The sequence below is a fragment of the Phoenix dactylifera genome, chromosome 13 (assembly GCF_009389715.1).
Source record: "Phoenix dactylifera cultivar Barhee BC4 chromosome 13, palm_55x_up_171113_PBpolish2nd_filt_p, whole genome shotgun sequence".
Taxonomy (NCBI): Eukaryota; Viridiplantae; Streptophyta; class Magnoliopsida; order Arecales; family Arecaceae; genus Phoenix; species Phoenix dactylifera.
In genome coordinates this window covers 11,386,308-11,402,928 of record NC_052404.1, presented here as the reverse complement: position 1 = coordinate 11,402,928, position 16,621 = coordinate 11,386,308, and the positions used below count along the sequence as shown (strand labels likewise).

General features: G+C 42.4%; 2 protein-coding genes across 2 annotated transcripts; one reads left to right on the top strand and one right to left on the bottom strand.

Annotated features, from left to right (window-relative positions):
- Nucleotides 1–1,184: 1,184 nt before the first annotated feature.
- On the bottom strand, nt 1,185–4,426 carry LOC103723025 (heat shock 70 kDa protein 4-like). The gene is made up of 2 exons (XM_008813814.3): nt 4,062–4,426; nt 1,185–3,136 (listed from the first exon to the last, which is right to left on the bottom strand). The coding sequence occupies exons 1-2, from the start codon at nt 4,270–4,272 to the stop codon at nt 1,404–1,406; spliced, it is 1,944 nt and encodes a 647-aa protein (XP_008812036.1). The 5' UTR covers nt 4,273–4,426; the 3' UTR covers nt 1,185–1,403.
- Nucleotides 4,427–7,360: 2,934 nt separating this feature from the next.
- Nucleotides 7,361–14,334, top strand: LOC103723024 (ubiquitin-conjugating enzyme E2 7-like). The gene is made up of 6 exons (XM_008813813.4): nt 7,361–7,592; nt 7,714–7,816; nt 8,701–8,798; nt 8,897–8,997; nt 10,922–10,999; nt 14,014–14,334. Exons 1-6 carry the CDS (start codon nt 7,376–7,378, stop codon nt 14,089–14,091), a joined length of 675 nt encoding a protein of 224 aa, XP_008812035.1. The 5' UTR covers nt 7,361–7,375; the 3' UTR covers nt 14,092–14,334.
- Nucleotides 14,335–16,621: the final 2,287 nt, after the last annotated feature.

The following is a 16,621-nucleotide window of genomic DNA, read 5'->3' as shown; positions in this document are numbered from 1 at the left end:
TTCAAAATTCCATATTTTTAAAAAAACTATTGACTAGGATTTACTTGACTCCTTGTATGGGTGTTTATATTTGTTTCCGAATATTTATAAACATCTCTGATCCTCGTGACATACAAATTCTACTTTGCTGGTTTTTTTAGCTCCCGCCTAGATCCTTTTATATTATTACTGCATTTTTTTTTTCCTGTACTCGTCTGATCCAATTGTAATTTCATGTGTTCTGCTGGTTGAATTTGCGATCAAGTTTCTGTGGCCTTTTTAAGTTCCAAAGTGTCCGTGCAAGATTTAGATTTTCAATATTATTTTTCTGAAATGTAGATTTGTTTTTCTCACTTTTCATTGATGATTTTAACATCTTCGAAGACGTTTAGACTGTTTTGTGCACATTAATTCTCTCATGTCTTTCTTTTATATGGAATTAATTTTCTCTTTTGTCATGTTTGTTGGGGAGGCTGTTTTCTGTATTCTTCTCTAATGATCAATATCAGAGAGATCAGTATCTTCTGAAGTCTGAATTAGCCTCCATTTAAATGTTACTAAATGTTACTAGATATTGTTGATGTCAAGATATGTGATACCATATTAAATCAAACTGTACAAAATGTATTATATTGTACTAATTCGATACTAATATGCCAAATCAGCTTAGTAATACAGTAGCATCTATATAAGTCTGACATCAACATGGACTTTTCTTTTTCTTTTTTTTGGTTGGTATCGCTAAGCTAATATTTTGATTACGGGACTTTTTCTTTGTATAACAGTGCTCAGAAGTTGTTTAATAATATATGTGATGAGTTCTAAGCCTTCAGTGGAGAGCTTTAAATATCAATTCATGGCTTTGCGCAACGTTCGGCTTATCAATCCTTGTTGGCTGCTACATGCTTCAGTGAGGTTATATCGTTCTTGAATTAGGGTTATCAAAACGCCCAAGCAGGACAGACCCAAATTACCAACGATAGGTATCTGCTCGAACAGAAACAGAAAGGATTATGAACAACATGCTTTCACGTCAACCCCCACACATCAATCCAAGAGCAGGTTCATTCATAACAATTCAATTCCAAGTCCCCAAACGATCAAACACGCGCGCACACACCCAAAAAAAAGAAAAAAAACTCGGCCAGATTCATCTAATTGGAGTGCCGCTGCAATGCACTACCTGCATCAGCCCAAGCAGGAAATCAACCAAGAGCACAGGATACAGCAGTTGTTTTTTTTAATATACGAAAAAGATACAACTACAAGAAAATCTTCACTTATTATTTCACCTGTAACATTTACTGTATAAGATCGGACACAAAAGCATTCCCTCATACAGATGCGAGGCCTTTGAACAAGTAACTAGGGTTCAAAACAAACCATAGACTAATCCATAAGCACAGCCCTCCAACTCAAACCACTTAATCGACCTCCTCTATCTTAGGCCCGGCGCCCCCAGCACCACCGCTGGGAGAATCTTCATCCATACCTCCAGCCATGCCTGCCCCGCCACCTTGGTACATCCTCGCGATGATAGGGTTGCAGAGACTCTCAAGCTCCTTCATCTTGTCCTCAAACTCATCAGCTTCAGCAAGCTGGTTGCCATCCAGCCACCGTATAGTCTGCTCGATTGCATCCTCTATCTTCTTCTTGTCAGCTGGAGGCAGCTTCGAGGCAATCTTGTCATCCTTAATCGTGTTCCTCATGTTGTAGGCATAGTTCTCCAGAGCATTCTTTGCCTCGACCTTCTTCTTGTGCTCCTCGTCCTCAGCCTTGTACTTCTCCGCTTCACGAACCATCTTCTCGATCTCCTCCTTGCTGAGCCTGCCCTTGTCATTGGTGATCGTGATCTTGTTCTTGTGTCCTGTGGTCTTGTCCTCAGCAGTCACATTCAGTATACCATTGGCATCCATGTCGAAGCAGACGTTGATCTGGGGCACACCCCTCGGAGCAGGAGGGATGCCAGAGAGCTCAAATTTGCCCAGCAAGTTGTTATCCTTGGTCCTGGTCCTCTCACCCTCGTAGACCTGAATCACCACACCAGGCTGGTTGTCGGAGTAGGTGGAGAAGACCTGCTCCTTCTTGGTGGGAATAGTGGTGTTCCTGGGAATCAGAACAGTCATGACTCCTCCGGCAGTCTCCAGTCCAAGGGAAAGCGGGGTGACATCCAACAGCAGCAGGTCCTGCACCTTCTGATTGCCCTCGCCGCTCAAGATCGCAGCTTGGACAGCAGCACCATAGGCGACGGCCTCGTCAGGGTTGATGCTCTTGCAGAGCTCCTTCCCATTGAAGAAGTCCTGCAACAGCTGCTGCACCTTGGGAATCCGGGTCGACCCCCCGACAAGAACAACATCATGGACGCGGCTCTTGTCCATCTTAGCATCCCTCAGACACTTCTCGACGGGCTCCATGCACTTCCTGAACAGGTCCATGCAGAGCTCCTCGAACCTCGCTCGAGTGATCGTGGCGTAGAAATCGATGCCCTCGTAGAGGGAATCGATCTCGATGGTGGTCTGAGCAGTGGAGGACAGGGTTCTTTTTGCTCTCTCGCACGCCGTCCTCAGCCTCCTCAGAGCCCTCGGGTTGCCGCTGATGTCCTTCTTGTGCTTCCTCCTGAACTCTTGAACGAAGTGGTTCACCATTCGATTGTCGAAGTCCTCGCCACCGAGGTGGGTGTCACCGGCGGTGGCCTTGACCTCGAAGATCCCTTCTTCGATGGTGAGGATGGAGACGTCGAAGGTGCCTCCACCAAGGTCAAAAATGAGAACGTTCTTCTCCCCTGAGCTGCTGACCTTCTTGTCGAGACCATAGGCGATAGCAGCAGCGGTGGGCTCGTTGATGATTCGCATCACATTGAGGCCGGCAATGACTCCAGCATCCTTGGTAGCCTGGCGCTGGGAGTCATTGAAATAAGCAGGGACCGTGACAACAGCATTCTTAATGGTGGTGCCGAGGTAGGCCTCCGCAATCTCCTTCATCTTGGTAAGGACCATGGAGGAGATCTCCTCCGGGGAAAACTGCTTCTCCTCGCCCTTGTACTGGACCACGATCATGGGCTTGTCGCCAGGGCCAGCAATGACCTTGAAAGGCCACAGTTTCCTGTCAGCCTGAACAGAGGGGTCACTGAAACGCCTCCCAATCAGACGCTTGGCATCTGCCACGTTAAACCCACCAAACAGAGCAAGCTTGTGAGTACTCTATGTTCCCTCGTAATTTACTCATATAAAATTTAAAGCCTAAATGAAGCAATGAAAAATCAAAAAACTTATAGAATTTAGAGTAGCAATAAGATTAAGAGCCTGTTTCAATTTTCCGACAGGATTGCGCTAAAAATTCTGTAAAATTCATAGATCGGATCGATAACAGCAGGATCACAGACTACAGAATGGGTTGGATCTATATCAATAAAATACGTAGGAATAGCCTTGAAGTTGGCCGGCTAGAATTCTATATATAGGAAGAAAATAAAAATCTCAGCAGGCCATGCCTTATATTCTGTAATCTTAAAATTTTTATAGAATTTGTTTCTTCCTATGAGAATTACAAACATTCCCTAAATCCAGATATACCAAGGCAATATAAGACGGCACCCTTTTTAGAATTACAACATAAAGGTAACAGCCCTTTTAGAATTAAAACAATATAAAGATAACACCTTTTTTAGAGAGGAAACTCTGTTAGAAACTTTTCACTTGCAATTGACCAAGCATCAGCAAAGGAGTCATGGTTTCAATCGAACGCCATGCCGGTTGACCGAAGCGGGAAAAAGTCAACTCCTTGGACACTTTAGAAACATAACGGGAAAAAGGCTGCTTAAAGAGCAATTTATCAAAAGGAACCGAAACTTCTTGCTCTACTTTCTTTTTGTTTTTTTTTGTTTTTATAAAAAGAGTAGCTATTAAAGAGCAGCTAATCACGAATCAAAAATCCATCCAAGTGATGAAATCGACGAGCAATTTCGTCGCATTAAACACCCTACAATTCTTCGATCACATCCGCACGTAACGGAAAGAACACAAAGAAAACAAGAGAGAGAGAGAGAGAGTTTCCAAACCAGGGGATTTAATCGAATAACTCACCAAAGACGGTGTTCGTGGGGTTCATGGCGACCTGGTTCTTGGCAGCATCACCAATGAGACGCTCGGTGTCGGTGAACGCCACATAGGAGGGGGTGGTGCGGTTCCCCTGGTCATTCGCGATGATCTCCACCCGGTCGTGCTGCCATACTCCCACGCACGAGTAGGTCGTGCCGAGATCAATTCCAATAGCCGGACCCTCGCCCTTCGCCATCGAAAAGTAGTAGATCGAAGAAGAAGTAGAAGAAGAGAAGCGGTTTTAGCAGAAGAAAGATTAACGATAGAGAATGGGAGCCTGTGAACGCGTAGGATACGAAGCTTAATCGCCAACGGTAAATCCTTGGGGGAGGACGCAGGGGGACGACGGGTCCTTTTATAGGGTGTAGAGATCAAAAGGTCCTTATTTCGGGATCCTTCTGTTGGAGCTTGTGGACCATCGGATTAGCGTTAGATCTACGGCTCTCTTCATCTCCCATTGTGTAGAAGGTGGTCGATGCCACGCCCGCTAACTGGGCGTTTCCAGAATTCTCTGGCGAAGCCACGAACGCAATTTCGCGCCGCTCTACATCTCGACGCTTGGATCTTTAGCACCAAACAGCGTTTGCGTGGAACAATTAGTGATTGGACCAGGCCCCCCACATTATCTGTGGACCATGCCAACCGGAGTCCAACACGTGTAAGAGGGAAGGGCGGATGTACTTTTCGGCGACGGTTTCGACGATGTGCTCATAGGCGGAGGAGTTCCTGAAGAGGAGGCTCTGGCGGCGGCCTTGAGATGCTTGTCTTTGAAGACCTCCAACCACTCGCCGAGGCGCTTCTCTCTGTCGGCCTCGTCATCCCCGTCCTCGCCGCGCGTTGCCTCCCTCCGTTAACCCCTCTCTCTCTCTCTCTCTCTCTTCAGGCCTATTGCTGAAGGATAAATTACTATATGTAGCTTAAATAAAAAGCTAATATGATACATTTGCTCGTTCCATGGGATAAAAGATGGCCCTACAACCACCGAGGTGACAGTAGAGGAGGAATGGAGCTTTAATTCTACCGAAGTGGCCCAGATTCAAAACACGCGGATATCGATTAAATGCGGAGACCAGATGTTCCCTATCTGATTTGATTGGTGGAATCGTTATCTGGTCTGCCGTTACTCAGATAGTGCTGATGTGACATACTCACACGAAAATAAGGTTGCCATACCGGTGAGGCTCTGCCATGGATGGAAAGGATATGGGTAAAAAATGTTCTATCCGCACCGAATACTCTCCAGCGGGAAGAAGATCCAGTGAGGATTGCTATCAGGTTTTTCTCAACCCCCCCGGCGGCCTCAAGAAAAAAAAAGAAAAAAAGAAAAGCGAAGAAAAGAAGAAGAAGGATAAAGAAAGAAAGAAAAAAAGGCCTCACATCTGTACATGCGCCATATGCTTATGGTTTTGCAATCATTTTGCCCACCCTTATTCTTAAGGTGGCAACATTTCCATTGACAAAAAAAAAAAAAGTGAATCATCAGACTGCTATACTCATGTAAATTGGAATGGTTATCGATTGCTTCTTCGTTAATTTCTACACATCTTATCTGTTATATCATAAGCTATTGGGGAAGGAGGAAAAAACGTGGTATCCTGAGTGCATGTGGTGATCTTCTTGATGTGCTAGCTTTATGCTAATTTTGCCAATGCTTGTTCTAGCTAAGTTGGCTAAGAACAATATGAATATGCTCATACAAATACCTATTCAAACCAGTTGACTACGATGTCTTCTTGGAAAATGGAGTTAGTTGCTTGCGTTTCTATTAGTAAAAATAGTTAGTGTTGCTGGAAATTGGACCCGGGGGCAATCTTCGGTCGAGGAGAGGGAGCGATTGTTAGTCCTCACGGCGGGGCGGCGGTCTGTCGGCGGGCGGCGTCCTCCGTCCGGGGCGGTCGGAGAGAAGGAACAGCAGGTCCTCGCAGCGGGGCGGCGATCCGTTGGCTGGCGGCGTCATCCGTCCGGGGCGGTCGGAGAGAAGGAACAGCAGGTCCTCACAGCGGGGCGGCGATCCGTTGGCTGGCGGCGTCCTCCGTCCGGGTGCCTGCACACGAACCGGTGGCCGGGTTCTCCGGCGCCGGCCCTCCGACGCTCAAGTCAGGGAGGGGGCAAATAGTGGGGAGAAGGAGATAAACAGTGATTTTTGGGTGTATGAATGTTCCCATCCCCTCTTGAGAGGCCAAGGCTCCCTTTTATATGCGGGGGTCGGTTTACCTGTGATGTAACAGGGCGAGGCCGTAGTACGGCTTGGCATGTTGTTCAGGTCGGCGCTCGGTCAGGCGAATCATTGCACTGATGTCGGCGGTATGGCCGAGATCAGAGACTTATCATAGTCGACTAGACCCTGCTGGGTCGATTTGCCGTGGAGAGCTGGGGATCCGTAGATGTCAGGAGCCATGCGCATTTATTGTGGAGTAAGTCGGAGATCCGCATTTATTATGGAGTAAGCCGGAGATCCGCATTAATGGTGGAGTAAGCCGGAGATCCGCATTTATTGTTGAGTGTGCCGGAAGATTACAGCGGCCATGCGCAATAAATGCCGGAGGGGTGTTAGAGTACGGTCCTCGGACATCGGGGTTTCTCTTAGGTCGGAGGTTTCGGGGTCGGTCGTCTTGTGGCCGAGCGTTCCGAGGTCGGACGCTGACTTCGGCTGTCCGGGGTCGGAGGTTGTACGGCTTCTTAGGGGCATTTATGTCATTTGGGGGGAAACTTTATTCCCCCCAACAGTTAGGAACCTGAACTTCTAGAATACTCTTAAAAAACTTCAAATTAAAACTTCTTAGCCGAATAATGTGTTCCATGAAAGCCTTCCTTGCAATTTGCAGTGCAGATGGTAAGTTCAGTTCAATGAACATATGCTTATGAGAAGAAGCATAGCTGTTGTGGCTCCAATTTGATCAAAAATTTGCATGATTTTTGAAGTTAACAAATAAATTACTATTATCGCAAGAAAATGTGTTGCTTTCTCCAATATTGAAGCCAAGGACTGAATCGGGAAGAGCTTTCCTTAACAAAGCAAATAGAGGAGCTGGCATTAAGCACCAGATATGATGACATGTTAGATGTAAGGGGACTTAAATGTCAAATTTGCAATCCATGGGAGTTTGTGATTAGTTTAAACTAATATCGGCAAACCATATCCCGCAAGTAGAGTAAGCTGCACTGGGAAGTTCAAGCATATTTTCATTATATAGAAGGGTTAATATGTAAAATGGCCATATTACTACTGTGAGTCGGCGTCGATGTCTACCGACTACATTTGCAACCCTACGAAACATTAAAATTAGAAGATACCGAATATGATATATGCCTTCTTGATCCCTCGCCGCCTTCCTTACTCGGCCGAGCTCCATCGTCTTGATTTACAGCCCCGGAGTGCCTTGGGCTTCAAGGCCATTTTCTTGGCTACTCCTCCACGCCCTTCCGGTCCCGAGAGGAAGCTCCGCTCCGCCGTCCTCCCTCCTTTCATGGCCTCGACGAGCCAGGCAAGCCTACTCCTCCAGAAACAACTCAGAGGTATGGGGATTCGATCTTTCTTCTTCCGTTCTTTCTAGGGTTTTCCACCGATTTCTTGGGTCATGGCGTCCGGAAGCGGATCGATGGGTCGCTAAATATCTTTTCTTTGTCTTTGGCCCAGATCTCAGCAAGAATCCGGTGGACGGCTTCTCCGCTGGCCTCGTTGACGATAATAACATCTTCGAGTGGAGCGTCACCATCATCGGCCCTCCGGACACACTTTAGTGAGTAAAGTTGTTGGCTTTTTTTCGGTTTTGAAATGGTTTTCTTTCATTCTCTATGGTTCTTGGTTTCTTGGGTTTCGATACTAGAATCCCTTCTTGTCTGCGTTCTTTATTCCAGTTGCATCTGGTGCGGAGTTGTTCGTACATAGAATCCATCACCCCTCCCCCCCCCCCCCCCCCCCCCCAAACAAAACAAACTCCTCTCTTTTCCCTTTCTCAAAGGTGGGATTTTCATGTGAGTGATTGGAGTTTAGATGGTGTAATCGTGAAAATATGAGGAAAAAATGTTTCTTCCCTTAAAGGCTGCTTTCTTTATTGAGATTCGTTTTCCCCCTTAAATCCATTTGTGTACATTGCCGTACTTTACTTGTATGGGAGATTTTTGTGGTTCTAGTGCTTGAAGTATCTTATTTTCTTGAATTTACTGGAAACTTTCTCATTTCTTGGTAAATGTTCGAGAATTATTTATGATTCACTAAATTTGGCATTCATATTTTGCAATTTATGCTCATGCTAATCATTAATTGTGGTCATTGATTCGGGATCATGCAAAAGCTACAAAATCAGAAGTGTCAAATTTAAATATTAAATATTAACATCTGCCTTTCTATGTTCATATCTTTAACTGAGATCTTGATGGTTATTTAGAATCTTTTTTCAGAAATTACTAAATCATGGTATTAAAATTATATTTGTTAATTTGTCCATGTTTCCCTCAATTTGTCCGGGCTTCCTGATGTGCTGTTTTAGACACATGGTCCAACAAAAAATGTGGTCTATAATTAGTTGCATATAGTATAAAGTCCTTTTAATTTATGTGATATTATTATGCATTTCACCGTTTTCTTCTCAGTGATCTTGATTGGCCAATCCTTGTGTTGTAGTGAAGGAGGTTATTTCAATGCGATCATGAGCTTTCCAGCAAATTATCCTAACAGTCCCCCTACAGTTAGATTTATATCAGAGATGTGGCATCCAAATGGTTAGTTACGTATGCTTGTCTAAGTGTTTTATGTCCAGCTTATTTTTATTATGAAAAGGAAATGTTAGAAAATTAATTGGTCGGCACATATTTCTCAGTTTACCCAGATGGTCGAGTTTGCATATCAATTCTTCATGCTCCTGGGGAAGACCCTAATGGCTACGAGCTTGCAAGTGAGCGTTGGTCGCCTGTCCACACGGTATGTTTTTAATATTATGTTCTCTCTGTTATCTTGCTTTTCGAGTTAATTTACTCTTTTCATAGTTTCATCTCTTATCATGTGTGTCATGAGTACTTTTTTATACATATTTTTCTAGATACAATATGTTTTGGCTACTGCACAAAATTCAAAAGTTAACTATTGATTATTAAACTTCATTTGATACAATTGATGGTTCTTGATGATTTCACACAATCTACAACATGCTTAAAAGTGTTTGCTGTAAGAAACACATGGCCAACAAGGAATTCACTTCATAATAGGTGTTTTGACGATCTTCCTATTACAATTCTGCTTATCACTTTGTGTGTGGACAAGGATTGCTATCAATGATTTTATTCGATTTTTCCTTCATATATACGTAATACAGGAGCCAATTAGATGTTAAATTCAATTTTGTTGGCATTAGTGTTTTGTCAATATCTTGATTCTTTTAGAAGCCATTCCGTCATTAGAATTGTTTGTCATGTGTACATATTTCTATCTGTGTGCATGTAACAACCCAGGACCTCACCCAAAATGGCTAGCCAAAAGATATTATTTTAATTCTTTGATCCTATATAAGTATCCAAGATCTATCCAGCGATTAACCGATGTGAGACTAAACACATGCTCATATGGGTTCTCACATACTCTCCCTATTTAAATCCTGACATCCTCGTCAGGCTAAGGTTCAAATCCATTCAAATCTCATCACAAGCACCACGATCAGCCCGTGGTCGGCCCCAATGGATCCGTGTTGCAGTATTCTCTAATCCACATAGGTTATGGGCCGGGTCTGCTCTGATTCCATTTGTAACAACCCAGGACCTCACCCAAAATGGCTAGCTGGAAGGTATTATTTGGGTTTCTTGATCTTGTATAAGTATCCAAGATCTACTCAGCGAATAACCGATGTGGGACTAAACATACGCCCGCACAGGTCCTCAGTACATGAAGCAAGTTTCTATATTTTTACAAAAATATGAACATTATTATGTAATTTCAACTCAAGGTGTACGTCCAGCCACTAAGGATTTTATCCCGATAACTCTTTTTTTCTTTTTCTTTTTTTTTTTGGTGTCGGGGGTTCGTTCATGACCTAGGATCGCCTAGGTGGTGGTTTGGTTTTACAATCTTGTTTAGGAACTTTCTAGAGCTATATCAATTTCTTCTGTAATAGTGAAAGGGGAAGATTTGTTGATATGGTCATTCGAACTGTCTGGTTCGGGCCGTACCGAGCTGACCCGATGCGAGACCGAGTCAGTTCGGCTATGGGAGTCAAAATCGGTTCAAACCGGCCGGTTCCGTGCGAGCCGTCCGGTTTGGACCGAACCGGTCCTCCTTCCTTTCATCTCTTTTTAAGCATTGGGAAGGTCGTTTTAGTACTCCTTCATCCCAAGATAGGAAATAAATGGCCTTCAATTTATGGTATGTGTGAAAACCTAGGTTTTGTGGAAGTTCCTCCATGCTTGCTATAGACTGTGATTCTTGTTGATGCTATAGATTCTCCAAAAATATGATCTTGTAAGCCAGAATTCAGATTTTCAAGTTTAAGGTTTTCTTATTTTGTTTCACACTCAAGCTCATGTATTTTGCTGGTAGGACGGAATCTCAGCCAGTTGAATTGAAAACACAGTATGAACCACTATTGGACCCTGTTAAGCAAATCATTTGGCCTCTGGTTGAGAATTTTCATGTTACTTTTCCAACTTTTATTTGGTTTAGTTCAAAATATGCAGGTTCAGAGCATTATATTTTGTATCATTTGATGGTATTACTTGGTTGTCAGGTAAAGAGCTTAAGATGGAAGTTTCAAAGTTCAATCCTGTACTCTGCATGGAAATTCATGCTGTCTTTACAATTAATATAACTGTAGAATTTTGTTCGGAGCAAATTGTAATGAACATGTATTGATATGCAGGTTGAGAGCATAGTTTTAAGTATCATTTCCATGCTTTCGAGTCCCAATGATGAATCACCTGCAAATATTGAAGCTGCTGTAAGTAAAAGAAATGTTCTACCACTGCTTTTACTGGTTATCTGCAACTTGATCTTCTTTTATCTTCTATGAAATTATCTCTCAACAAATTTACTTGAGGAACTAAGAACTTCAGGGCAAGCCAATTTAGACTAAACAAGAAAGGAACAAGTTGAAGTATATGTTGTAGTAATAGAAGATACAGGTTATTATATCTTTATGCACATTGAATATATCAGGAAAAAATATATCTTTTCTTTAGGTGGATTTTTTTACTGTTGGTTTTCATTAAATGAATTGTCGTAATTTTCTCAGTCAGTTGACTTGTAAGGTTCTAATTTTAATATGATGTGTTTTCTTTGAAAAATGTTCTTGAGTGTCTATGTTCTTCATTCTTTTGTGAGAAACATGCTATTAGGATCTTGAAATTTGAGTTGGATCTGGATAAATAAGTGAGAGTATTAATTATGAAGAGGTTAGTATTATCAAGTGCATATATATTTTATTCTTAAATAGATATAAGTAAATCATTTGTTTTAAGTGGAAACAGTTTAAATTTCTCAAGTAATTTTTTGTTGCATAGATCTGAGTGCTGGCATCAAATTCAGCAAACCTTTTATTTGCTAGGATTTAGGGATTCAACTATATAGCAGATATTAATCTGGTCCTCATAAATTAGTGGATGGTACACTCAGGGAATTGCATATCTGCGACTAGGCCAAAGAAAGAATCTGTAATTACCTAGGCTTTAGCTTATGTGCCTTTGAAGAGAAAGATAGAGTTGTCTCTTCTATTTTTCCTCTCTCTCTATCAGTTGGTGGTTCTTGATATTCGGCAGGGGAAGGGTGTTCATTCTATATATTTGATGTATGAGCTCGGGATATGCTATATCATTTTTTATTTTGCTGATTTAATTTATTGGGATGTTAATACAATTTCTTAGCTTTTAGATGCTATATTCTTAACGCGTGCACTTCTAGATACGATGGTGGTTTTTAAGTACACACCAAAAATCCTCCAGCATGGATATGGTGACTTGAAACAGATGATGCTAAAACAGGATATATAAAGGCACAGGGATTCCCTTGTCCCATTTTCAAGCTTGTCCCTGTCTTCACAAGCATTATGCTAAGATTCTTATGAAGTATAAAAATTAAGATTTTTTGAAGATTGTGATGAATATTAGGTAGGTTGTAGCCAATTATTTGACACTTCATGAGAACCAATGGACTGATGGTGTATTGTTAGCAAGGTTGGATTATGAAATTTACTTCTCTAGTCTTCAGAGAGAATACCCATCTTGGAGCAGATTCTATTTTGTTTGGTTTACAATATAGGGCCGTGGATACCACCTGTCAGAGCTTCAGCACTTGTTTAAAACATCTTGAGTCGGATTGTTTAACTGGGAATGCTGGGATAAGAATTAAAAAATAGATTGTTTGGTGCTCATAATGGAGAGAAAACTTGGTCCATCATTGTGGTTTGGAGGGAGGTCTTTGGGGTTATATTACAGGATTAGGAATTCGAAGGTGTGAAGGAAAATGGACTTGTTATAAAAATAGGATACTTTAATAACAGAATTGGTTAGCAGTTTAAGAGGGTGTGATTTGGATGAGGGAGGGAATGTCAATATGGTGCTATCTGCTTCCATTAGGCGGCAAGTGGAGGACCAAATTCTCTGGAAAGATTTGAGATAGATGAATGAAAGGTGGAGGAAGGGGTTGCACAAAGGTAAATTGTGGATCTCTGGATTCTAGTTTGCTGAACTGAATGTAACTAGATGAAGTCCTGAAGTTTTAACTTTTGGTGAATAGAGATTGTAATTTGATGAGGGGAGAGTTCAGACAATGGAGTTACAGATGGTGGTTTGTCCAGCATGTGGTAAGAAAGTACTAGGATTCGTTTGCTTTCTCCAAGATTTTGAGACATCATTTGAAATTCGATGACAAAAAGGTTATTTAAAGTATTTCAACCAGAACAATCTATTGAGCAAGCAGTAATATAGGTCATGTGACTCCATTTGGTCTTCGGCACCAATGTAAAATTAATTATCAAATATCTCCTTTATTGAAAAAAAAAAAATCCTCTAAAGCGCAGGTAACAATGTGTGCCTGCACAAACTACTGTATTATTCCCTAATCATGTTTTCCTATCTATTGATTTTGATTGAAAACCAGACCTGTTTGTTATTATCTTATGTGCAACATAGAACAGCACGGTCCTTCGTGTGATGAAATTGAAATCCTTTTCCATGTGAACCCTACGTCAAGCAGGAGGAAATAGGTTAGAAAGCGAATACTTTGCAAGGTCACTTTTAGAATCACTCTTTCCTTTAATTCATATTAAAAAGGGGGGTTTAGGCCATGTTTCAGAATTGGAATGCTAGATCTAACAGTGTGTTGATATTTGTTTTTCTTGTGGATCCTGCACCAAGTGCTAGTTGAGTAACGATGACTGTGGTGCTACGTACACATTGTGTAGGCAGCTTTCATCTACATGTGTGCAGACCTAACCAAGGATTAAAGTATTGTCTGTTGCCAATCCCGTGCTGGTGCGTCCTACTGTATGGAGCTGTACTGTCTTTGTGCCAGGGCTGCAGCAAACAAATTATGCTAGCCTCTGTATCAGTGGGTATCAGTGCACTGGTGTATGTAGGAAGCTCTGATACGGATCTACATGGACTGGCATATGGTGATGCAGGATACAGAGGGAGATACTTGAATACCGACCTCGGAACTTATTGGAATGATATTTTTTTTATGGTACAAACCAACACGGCAAATAATTTAATCCATGAATTCAGCTCTTCCTTGATTTAGAGTACCTAACAATAAGTTGGTAGGGTATCCATTAGATATCTTTGCAATATCTCTCTTTAGATGACCATTTCTTGATGGCTCCTATTAAAGAATTTTGTGATGACATGGATCGTGCTTATTCTTATTTCTCTATGTTCAATTTTCGGGTGAGCATAATTGGTGAGTTTTGAAGAGAACTTTGCTTTGACATGAATCTCTTCTAATTGCCAATTGCAGAAGGAATGGAGAGAGAGAAGGGACGAATTCAAGAAAACAGTCAGTCGCATCGTTAGACGATCACAGGAAATGCTTTGAGAGCTTTAAAATCAGGCCTCATGGGGATCTGCGTAAGCCATGGCTTCATGCCTGTTTTGCTGGAAAACTATATGTACGGGACGGGTCCTTAATATGCTAGCTAAAAGAGTTTCAATATCCTTTGTCGGGTCAATTGTAGTGCTCATCATTGTCATTGTCGTCAAACTCGTTTGTGCCATAAGAAACAGCATGATACGGATGTTTAATTGAACACTCGTTGCTCCAACTTTTTTTTATCTCGAACTTGGGTGTCTCTAAATTTTGTCATGCAAAGCCTGGTGTCGCTCGTAAGTTTTCTGGTTTCATCGTTTCCTTTTATCTATCGAGAATATTTTCCCCACTCATGAAGCCAACCCTGTTTTAGTAGTGGATTAGAAAATTTGCGCACTTGATGGTGTTGTTAGGTTAAGAAATGCGGTTCGCCTTTTAATTTAATGTTTTTTTTTAAGAATGCAAGTATGCATTCATGGACGCACACCGTCTCCATCTCTGAAGAGTGGATGCTTGGTATATCAAACATTATTACTTCCTCCTTATATTTGTTCGAACTTCGAACCATTATTTTTCCTCCATTAATTTCTTAATTTCATCATTATCCCTTTCACTTGCGGAGAATTTACTTTCCTCCTTTTAATTGCGAGATTTTCCTTTTGCAGTTTTTTCAGAACGTTAGAATTAAGTCTAGATCGGAATTCTTCTTTATGCCCTGAATTCCTTGTCTGCCGGCCGGTGCCGCTATGTATCAGACGGAACTTCCAACTGATGAACCTCTCTGCGATTTGACCTTGACTCCTAGTGTCAGGTCTGGTCCCCGATTTATATGGGGATTACTCCTCAGCTTCCGTAAATTATGGACCAGATACGGATGTAGAAACGCAGTGTCATCCGAGATTGTTAAAGGTTTGGAGCAATCCAAGTCGCCCTATCTGCTCTATCTGTAATATGTTACGTATTGTTCTAGAATCCATGAGATCATAATGATCTTGCGGACCTCATAAGATGCTAATCATCGCAAGTATGTACATAGGGCTTGTCCTGATGGATATTGCTCGATCAAACTTTTGTCCCAAGAAGGTTGATGGGCGGACCACCAAAGTAGAAGGTATGAATCTCATAGGATCTTAAGTTTACTTGAAATAAAAAAAGAAAAAGAAAACGGTGCAATTTAATAAATATTCAAAGCCTGTTTAATGTCCTTACAAATTACTGGTGAATGGAATGCCAGTGGACCTCCATTAGTTCGAATCTGAAAGATCATAACATCCATTTGATTTGAAGGGTATCATACAAAACGGTGGTGAGCTCGGCGAGAGAAGTTATTCATGGACGCGTCTCCACCGCATAGCTTCCCAGGCGCACGACGATGCCGTCGATGTCCCGAACACAGCCGACCTTCTGCCCCCGGACTTTGTCTTCGGGCGGGCCGGCTCACCGGAATGGCACCGTTCTGCACCTCCCTTTTGTAGGCCGCGTCTACGTCGGCGTAAGGGAAGGAGAGCTCCACGGCGCCCCTCTCCCATCCCGCGGCTGGAGTCTGGACCGCTCCCTCTGGTGCACCAGCGTGAAGGCGATCGTCGTCCGTCCGCTATCCAACTCGCCCCATCTAAAGAATTTTTAGAACAGAAGAAAGAAGAAATTAAGGGAGAGGTGGATGGACTTGTGGAACTCGTCAAGGCGACGGACGCTGTAGCCGATCGAACGCGTTGGAGTAGAAGGCCACCGACTTGGCGACGTCTTTGACGTAGAGGGGTGGCGGCCATGCACGCCATACCATCTCACTAGCCTCAACGTCTGCTAAAAGAGTGGACTTCTTTTCGGCTTTGCGCACTCCGTGGTGGTCTCCGCTGGCCTTTGTGTATGTATCTTTATGGGGCCAAGCCAGCTTCAACATCTATGCCGCCGAATGATGATGCATTCACGCCCTGTTAAAAGTCGAGCAGATCCTATCAATGGTCATATATATCCTTTCATCTCATCTCATGTTTAAAGTCTTAAGGTAAGTTATGTAAAAAAAGGGTAAGGCATCAGAGTTACGGAACCGTAGGATTTGCTTTACAACTCACGCGCGAGACATGTGTCATTCATGGCAAAATATCTTTTATGTAACTACTAGACAGGTTTGGGATGATGAGATATGGATGGAAAATTGGTTGTGATTTGTGATTATAATCCCTCTACCAGTTGTGCAATGCATACGATGGTTGGATTCTAGTCGCTTGTGTTTCTAATCTTGCCCTTTGTTCAGGTCTGAGATTGGACCAAATGTGAGTTTTATAACATAGACGGAGACATATCCTACTGTTCTGATGATATTATCCGTGTTCTATCGATTGGTGTGTCTCCGTCATTGATGTTTGCAAACGCATTTCCATTCTGTTCATCTTTCTAACTGGTGAAGCCAACATTAAAGGAGAGTAGCCATAGAAAATGTAGAAGCTTAAGTGAAATTTATCTTAACCATCCATGATTCTCCTCCAGAGTGACATTGTACCAAGTAATCACCTCCACTTTTGTCCTCCATTCTGTATAT

Excerpts from the sequence above, each read along its gene's own strand:
- LOC103723024 (XM_008813813.4), top strand. The coding sequence starts at position 7,376 with ATGATATATGCCTTCTTGATCCCTCGCCGCCTTCCTTACTCGGCCGAG. Across the intron at positions 7,817-8,700 it reads GGCCCTCCGGACACACTTTA|TGAAGGAGGTTATTTCAATG; the intron begins GTGAGTAAAGTT and ends CTTGTGTTGTAG. Across the intron at positions 8,799-8,896 it reads AGAGATGTGGCATCCAAATG|TTTACCCAGATGGTCGAGTT; the intron begins GTTAGTTACGTA and ends CATATTTCTCAG.
- LOC103723025 (XM_008813814.3), bottom strand. The coding sequence starts at position 4,272 with ATGGCGAAGGGCGAGGGTCCGGCTATTGGAATTGATCTCGGCACGACC. Across the intron at positions 3,137-4,061 it reads CCCCACGAACACCGTCTTTG|ATGCCAAGCGTCTGATTGGG; the intron begins GTGAGTTATTCG and ends TTAACGTGGCAG.